The sequence below is a fragment of the Zingiber officinale genome, chromosome 1A (genome assembly GCF_018446385.1).
Source record: "Zingiber officinale cultivar Zhangliang chromosome 1A, Zo_v1.1, whole genome shotgun sequence".
NCBI lineage: Eukaryota > Viridiplantae > Streptophyta > Magnoliopsida > Zingiberales > Zingiberaceae > Zingiber > Zingiber officinale.
Genome location: NC_055987.1, coordinates 102,698,501 through 102,705,951, shown reverse-complemented (window position 1 = coordinate 102,705,951; position 7,451 = coordinate 102,698,501). Strand labels below are relative to the sequence as shown.

The 7,451-nt window shown below is 36.8% G+C and overlaps 1 protein-coding gene across 1 annotated transcript; it reads right to left on the bottom strand.

Moving 5' to 3' along the window:
- Positions 1-1,960: 1,960 nt before the first annotated feature.
- Positions 1,961-6,677, bottom strand: LOC122027866 (putative disease resistance protein RGA1). Its single transcript, XM_042586886.1, has one exon. It carries the CDS (start codon positions 6,533-6,535, stop codon positions 2,204-2,206), a length of 4,332 nt encoding a protein of 1,443 aa, XP_042442820.1. The 5' UTR covers positions 6,536-6,677; the 3' UTR covers positions 1,961-2,203.
- Between the last annotated feature and the right edge of the window lie 774 nt (positions 6,678-7,451).

The window sequence follows — 7,451 nt, the reverse complement described above, 5'->3', positions numbered from 1 at the left end:
ATTAGTTTATCCACGTGTCAATTAATAATTATTTATTTATTATTTAATTAATTTCTAAATTTTTAATTATAGGAACAAACGGTTACCTATAATTTTTTTTATTTTAAGTTGTGTGTTAAGTAGATGTTAAAATAGGTTATAGTATTAAATTATCTATTTTACTCAGTTGACAAGTATAAGAAAATTATTAACGACTGAATTAATGACCGAAATTTTATTTAGTCGCTAAATAGCGACCAAATAAAATTTTTGATGACAAATTAATGACCGATTAAATTTTCGGTGGCTAATTAATGATCAAATAAATTTTCGGTAGCTAAATTAATATATGAAAATTATTAGATTAGTAAATATTGTTTAAGTGGGAAGCGTCTTCTATTTAAAAGTAGTGATTAAGGACCTTGTGAATGATACTATCTATGTTTTTACTTGTGATTATTAAAAGGAAAAACATTAAAATTTGATCAACTTGTCAGAAAGGTTATATTTATTTATGCTGAGTGAACTTATACAAAAGCTAAGATTATTTCAGTGTTCTAGTTCAAGAAATTCAAATCAATTTGCTAAGTCACCTTTTGGGTGTAGCAAAACTTCTCAAATTAAATGGCTATTGAAAGAAGGAATATGACAGGTTTAAGTTTAAATTTTATATATTTGTGTCAATCTAGAACTAATTAACATTTAACGAATATATTGATTAAATATTAAAATTTAAATCAACTTGAGATTAATCAATCTAATCAATCTTGATTAGAGGTTAATTGTACTAACACCAACACAACTTAAGATTTTAATTCATGTTTAAAAGATTAATCAAAAATAATTTAGGAAGAAAATTTAGTTTTTAATTCTTTTTAATTTAGATTTAAACTCATGCTCACATTAGCTAAAAACAATACATAAGAAATCTAGAAAAGATTTCCCTTTTTCCTTCTCTTTCGTTTTCCAAAAAAAGGAAATGAAAAGTATCACTTTATTTGTTTCTCCTTTTCATTTTTACTGTTTTCCTTGTTTATGATATGCAAGATATGTAAGTTAACTTTCCTCTCGCAATCATGTATTTTAATTAAAATTTTAGCTATTTTTCATATTATGTTTACATGTGTATACATAATAAATTTAATAAATTACATATTATTATCTAAAAATATATATAAATTATAGCTTTTTATAATTTACCATTTAACTAAAAAAATACATTTAAAAGTATATGTTCTGTTTCGAATTAATATTTTATACCTTTAAAAGTGCAGTTATAGTTGTAGCATAAATTTTCGAGTCAATAGTTTAATCAGTCAACTTATTATTATTATCATTAAATACATTTATTAAAAATATAAAATATTTCACACATATAAATAAATTATATTTAACCAGTTTGAGCGGTCAAACTAATGATCCAGTAGTAGCCAAGCCTAAGTGGCAACGTGTGAAAGTTTTTTTCTCGATGTTCCAAACAATTCCCTAACCAAAGTATTATTATTATTTTTTAATCCTATTATCCAGGTTTCACCAGGCTAATTTCAAAGTAGTCTCTTGCTTCAGCTATCGAATACATCTAAGACACTATTTATTCACACTAAAAAATTAACCTCTAAAATATTTATCCATTTGAAATTCAAATTGCTTATTATTTTTCTGAATGTTTTACTTATTGCATTACATCTATTCAGCCACCCCGAAGTATCTTATTATTTATACGTAGAATTTTTTGTTTGTTTGTGCGTGTTTTATATATCATTTCTGTGATTTTCCCAATTATCTTTCATTGATTAATCCCTCCACTACTTTGACAATCACTAAGGACAACAAAACATCATTTTCTTAACTTTAACCACTTGAAAAATCCACTCCACTTCCAAATTAAAGGAACAGTCCGCACTTACTAATTTAATCATAAAACAACACGAAACTATTTAACCTGTTCATCATATATACACTTTCTCAAGCAAAGGCCAAATTAAAGGAACAGTTCGCATTTACTAATCTAATCATAAAACAACACGAAACTATTTAACCTGTCCATCATATATACACTTTCTCAAGCAAAGGCACATTTACTCGAGATAGTTGTCTACATGTTAACAAGAATGTGAATTCCAAATCACCAAGAAGATTGATATATAAGAGAACACGAATAAAAAGGGAAAAAAAACATGGAAGAATGAGTGGTAAAGCTTTGTGTTATGCATCTCTTGTTTGTCTATGCAAAAACTGAATCAAATCTACCTGAGTTCTTGATCTCCTGCAAGTGTTCTTCCAATTTCTTTGTCAACAGTGAATGGCATCCTTGGAATCGCAAATCAGTTAGGAATGGAGGCAGTCTCTTCTCTGGTAAGGATTGTATCTCAGGGCATTCGAATAGGGCCAAACTCTTAAGTGATGGAAGAGAATGCAACTCGGTCGGCAGGGATTTGAGATTCTTGCAAAGGCCAAATTCTAAACACTTGATAGCTGTGAGACTTTGCAACAGACCTTGGTCTTCTCCATCAAACATTACAGCTTGATAAGAGGAAAAGATATAAAGAAAATGGATGGATGGTAATGAATGTAATATTGGTGATACTTTGAGTAGAGCTGTGTTGTCGACCCTTAGTTCAAGCAGAGACGAGCATTTTCCTTCTTCAACCATTCCATTCAGCAGAAGCTTGGGACAATCTGCAAGTTCGAACCTCGTGAGAGTGCTGAGAAATGTTATTCCGCCTATTGACCTCAATTCAACACAACTTTTGATACTCACGTCCCAGAGTTGTTTCAAATGAAGCATAGCTTCCCCTGGAAGAGTTTCCATGTGTGGACAGTTACTTATACTCAATCGAGTTAGCAAACTGAGGCTGTACAAGCATCCAGGTAGAGATTTTCCAAATGATGCGCAATTGCACAATCCTAATATCTTGATAGAGGTTGGAAGCTGGAGATCAATGTCCTGACTTTGTGTCATCATGAGCTTGGGGCAGTGCCTTACTGAAAACATCTCGAGGGATGTGAGTTCTGCAAACTTCTTAACTGGTAGAAACATGAGTTCAACACAATCCAGTATCAGAATTGAATTGATGTGTGGTAGGTGATTGGATAGCAATCCTTCTTCTAGATTTCTCAAACTTGGACATTCTGATATATGCAACCTTGTAACAGATGAAATTTTACTGCTGCTATTTCCATTAGTTCCTTTCCATAGTCCTGGAAGCTCTGTCAATCCAACATGTATCAGTTCAAGTTCTAAGAGGCAGGCAGGGAGTGAAGGCAACTGCTTCAGCTTGGGGCATTGTGCAATTTTGAGCCTACGCAAGCATGAAAAATGTTCTCCACCCTCAGCCCAAGACCACTCCTCCCATGCTGGCATGTCTCTGAAGACAAGCTCTTCCAACCTTGAAAAACACTTGATCTGCTCAGCAGTGAAAGTGCAGCCTTGGCGAATAGCTTTCACTGATGTCATCCCATCAAGGTGAAGAACTGTGAGGTGCGGAAGTTGTTCAAGGGAAGGGAGTTCCTGATATCCTGGTATGCCCTTGAGCTCTAACTTTTCTAGCTTAGGTAACCAATTATTTTCTGAAGGCACTCTAAAGAATCCATGAGCTATCTTCTTTACATCTAGTCGAAGATACTTAACATGCGGAAGTCGTCCAAGACATGGGAGCTCCTCCAACGACAGCATGTTCTCCAGCACCATAACTTCTAGTGTGGAAAACCAATTCCTCTCGATAGAATCATAATGTGCATGATATATATGCTTCAAAGCAGGCATTTGCCTTACGTCAATAACCTTGAGACATGGAAGATGTCCAAGAAACGGGAGTTCTTCCATTGCTTGCATGTTTTGCAGCCGTAGCTTTTCCAGTCTCAGAAACCAGTTGCTTCCATTAGCACCATGAAAACCATTTCCTATGCATCTCAGTGCATTCATGCCCTTCATCTGAAGACTCTTGAGATAAGGGAGTTGTCCAAGATCAGGTAGTTCCTCCAATGCCAGCATATCCTCTAGCACCAGCTCATGTAGCTGTTGGAAGAACTTGCTCTTTGTGTGACAACACAGACTAGGACTTATTTGTTTCACTTGAGGCATTCCCTTTATGTGAAGCACCTTCAGAAGTGGAAGTTCACCAGTACATGAAAGATCCCTGCATCTTTTACAATTTTCTAGTTTAAGAGTTTCCAATTTTAAAACAGGTGACGCCTGTAGCCAACTAGGTAACACGCCGCCATTAAACTTCCTTATTGTCAAACTTCTTAGGGAGTGATGTGGTTGGAGACCTTCAAGTACTTCCTCAGAAACATGTTCTTTCTCCAAGTTAGACTCCTGGCCTGATTTCCATTCTAACTTTAATGCATCCAGGTATTTTTTGTTCTTCAGTTTAGCCAGACTAGCTTCTTCTTCACTGTTGACATTCTCAAGATTTGAAATTGTAAGTTCTCCATGGAGCTGTTTCAAGTCACAAAGTTGTGCAAGCTTGTGGCCATCATCGTACTTTAGCACTTTGAATATGGGCAACTCCTGAAGTGAAATTAACTTCCCCACTTCTTTTACTTTGGAAACTATCTCATCTGCTGCATGAAGTTGCCTTAAGTTGATCAGATTGCTCATACCTTGTGGGAAACCTTGTAGTTGACAACCACATAGTCTCAACACTTGCAAATTGTAGAGGACACATAATGATTCCGGCAACTTCACAATGCCGGAATTGTAGGATATATCGAGGTACCTGAGATGAATTATTTCACCAATAGTTTCAGTCAATTCTTTCATGCCACATTTCTGCAAACTCAGGACACGGATATCTTTTAGTCTTCTAAACAAGTCATCGGGCACCAAAGGGGTCTCAATTCTCAGCACAAACTGGTTCTGATTGTTCTGATAGTTGATCATGAGAGTCCGCAATTTGTGATAACCAGAGAACTCCATCAACTTCCTCTGTGCAGTTAATGTTGCTGATAGATGGCAGATCGTTTTAGGGATCTCCTCAGACTTATCACCATCTACCCTATGACACTCACCTACAGAAACGAACTGGGCAAGATCATGTATGAGATCGTGCATCACAAATCGCCCTCGCCGTTGAGTTTCTTGAAAGAAAGACCTGCTAACAAGCTCATGGAAGCAACTGCTTCCTACATCTTCCATCCTCATATTTTCTTGTGGTGCAATGAATCCTTCTGCCATCCAGATACTAACCAACGTGTGTTCACAAAATATGTAATCTTTTCGAAATACTGAACAAAAAGCAAAGCACTGCTTAAGATGTCCAGAAAGATAATGATAGCTCAATTGTAGAACTGGCAAAATTTCATTTTCCTGCTGGGGCAGTTGCCACACTTCACTCTCCATTATAGTCCTCCAGTGTTGTTCATTCAAATCTGATCGCAACAAACTCCCAAGTGTTTTTGCTGCTAGTGGTGAGCCCTTCAGCTTGCCAGCAATATCCCTACCAATGATCACAAGCTCTGGATGCTCCTCAACAACAATTTGAGAAGCAAATGCATGTTTTTTGAACAATTCCCAGAGAGCATCATCTTCTAAGCCATGAAGAAAGATTGTGCTCACCGTGCCAACTATGCTAGCGACCTTCGTATGTCGAGTAGTCACTATGATCTTGCTGCCGTGTGCTCCAAAGCTTAGAGGAGCACACAATTTGTCCCACTCATCCTTGTTCTCGCTCCACACATCATCAAGGACAAGCAAGAACCTCTTCAACTCAATCTTCTCCTTAAGCCTTGACTGAAGAGTGTCCAAGTTTGTCAGACCAGATTGTTCCTCCTTCGTAGTGGACTCTATCAGCTCTTTGGTCAGTCTCTTCACATCGAAATCATCAGATACACAAATCCAAATCTTGAGCTGAAAATAGTTTCCAACCCTATCGTCGTTGTAGACAAGCTGTGCAAGTGTAGTTTTCCCAACGCCGCCGATGCTGACCAGAGGCAACACGGAGAAGACATGGTTACTAGATTCAGAACCTTCGGCTGAGCCCAACAACAATGCAATGACCTTCTCTCTTTCATTGTCTCGGCCAAATACTATCTCTTCGGTCAAGAAGGAGCTTGTTTCTCTCCTTACCAACTTCCCAGTGGATTGTCTGCCTTCATCATCCATCGAAAGCAGTTGCATGATATCTATCATATCGGCAGCAATCTCACAGAGTTTTTCCTGAATCGCCCTCAACCTGCTTCCAAAATCATCGCCGTCGGCGGAGAACAAATTTTTTGCAGCATTAAAGGCGAGAGTAAAGAAATCACTCGCCTGGCCTTCGATCTTGTGCTTCAGAGTTTGGTACTCAAACTCGTCGAGCAAGTTCTCTGCGTCAAAAGAGGCGTCTTTGAGCTGCTTCATCAACTCGACCAGGTTGCTACTGTAGCACCGCCTCCTCTCGGCCATGTCCAGAAGGGCGTGTATCTTGAAAAGAGACGCCCGGAGTCGCCTCAGGTCGCCGTCGAGCCCGCGGAGCCCGGCAAGGCGTTGGACGGCGCTATCGCTAGCCTTGTCGAGGAGGGTCTGAATGAAGCCTTGGGCGAACCATCCGCCGATCGCTAACGCTGTCGACATTTGAGCGAAGAGGCGATGATGAGACTTTGCCGGCAGATGAAGAGACTAACTACGTAAACTAGTAAGTGAAGAAGGAGAGAGTAGAAAAAGAGGAGAAGAAGATGAAGATCGATGGACGAGAGGAACGCCGTAAAGACGGGGAGAAGTCATCGATTTTTGATCGATTTACCAAAATAAGTACATATCTTAATTGATAGCCGTATGTTCTTTGGATATTTATGAAAAGATGTATTTTTTCAAGTGCACTTTTCATTTTCATTTTATCCTTTGATATAAATTCTTAATTCTTAATTCTTAATTCCTAATAATGTTATCTTGATCCGTAAAATACAAATATCGAAAAAAGAAAGAGCAAAAAATATTACCGCTTGTCCGTAAAATACAAATATCGGAAAAAGAAAGAGCAAAAAATATTACTGCTTGTCCATTTGTGATAGGTGAATAATAAAAATTCGAACCAAGGCCCTTAGATCTATTTATTTTTATTTTGGCGAAAACCGACAAAATTCTATGAATTTTTCTTTGTTATTTTTGTGAGGTTCAAGTCTGACGGGAATAATATTCTACGAACTAACAACTCATTTATTTTCAAACCAATCCATTTATTATCTACTATTTGATTTACTACTCCTTTATATTGGAATAAGTCAAAAGTCAAATGTTTTGGCAATTCCTCGTGAGGGGATAAAGAAATATAATTTTTAATCAGAGTTTTCGATATTTGTTTATCCTTCGTAGTAATAATATCTCTCAGTTTACAACGATAACTTGATATAAATATTTTTTTTTCATTTTCTTTTCTCCCTCTTTTCTTTCCTATCTCCTCTCTAATCTCTCTTATGCATGTTGTTTTTTTATTTTTTTTTTCTTCCCTTTCTTTCCTCTTTTTTATTTGCATGCGTGCATAGCATATGCT

Excerpts from the sequence above, each read along its gene's own strand:
- LOC122027866 (XM_042586886.1), bottom strand. The coding sequence starts at position 6,535 with ATGTCGACAGCGTTAGCGATCGGCGGATGGTTCGCCCAAGGCTTCATT.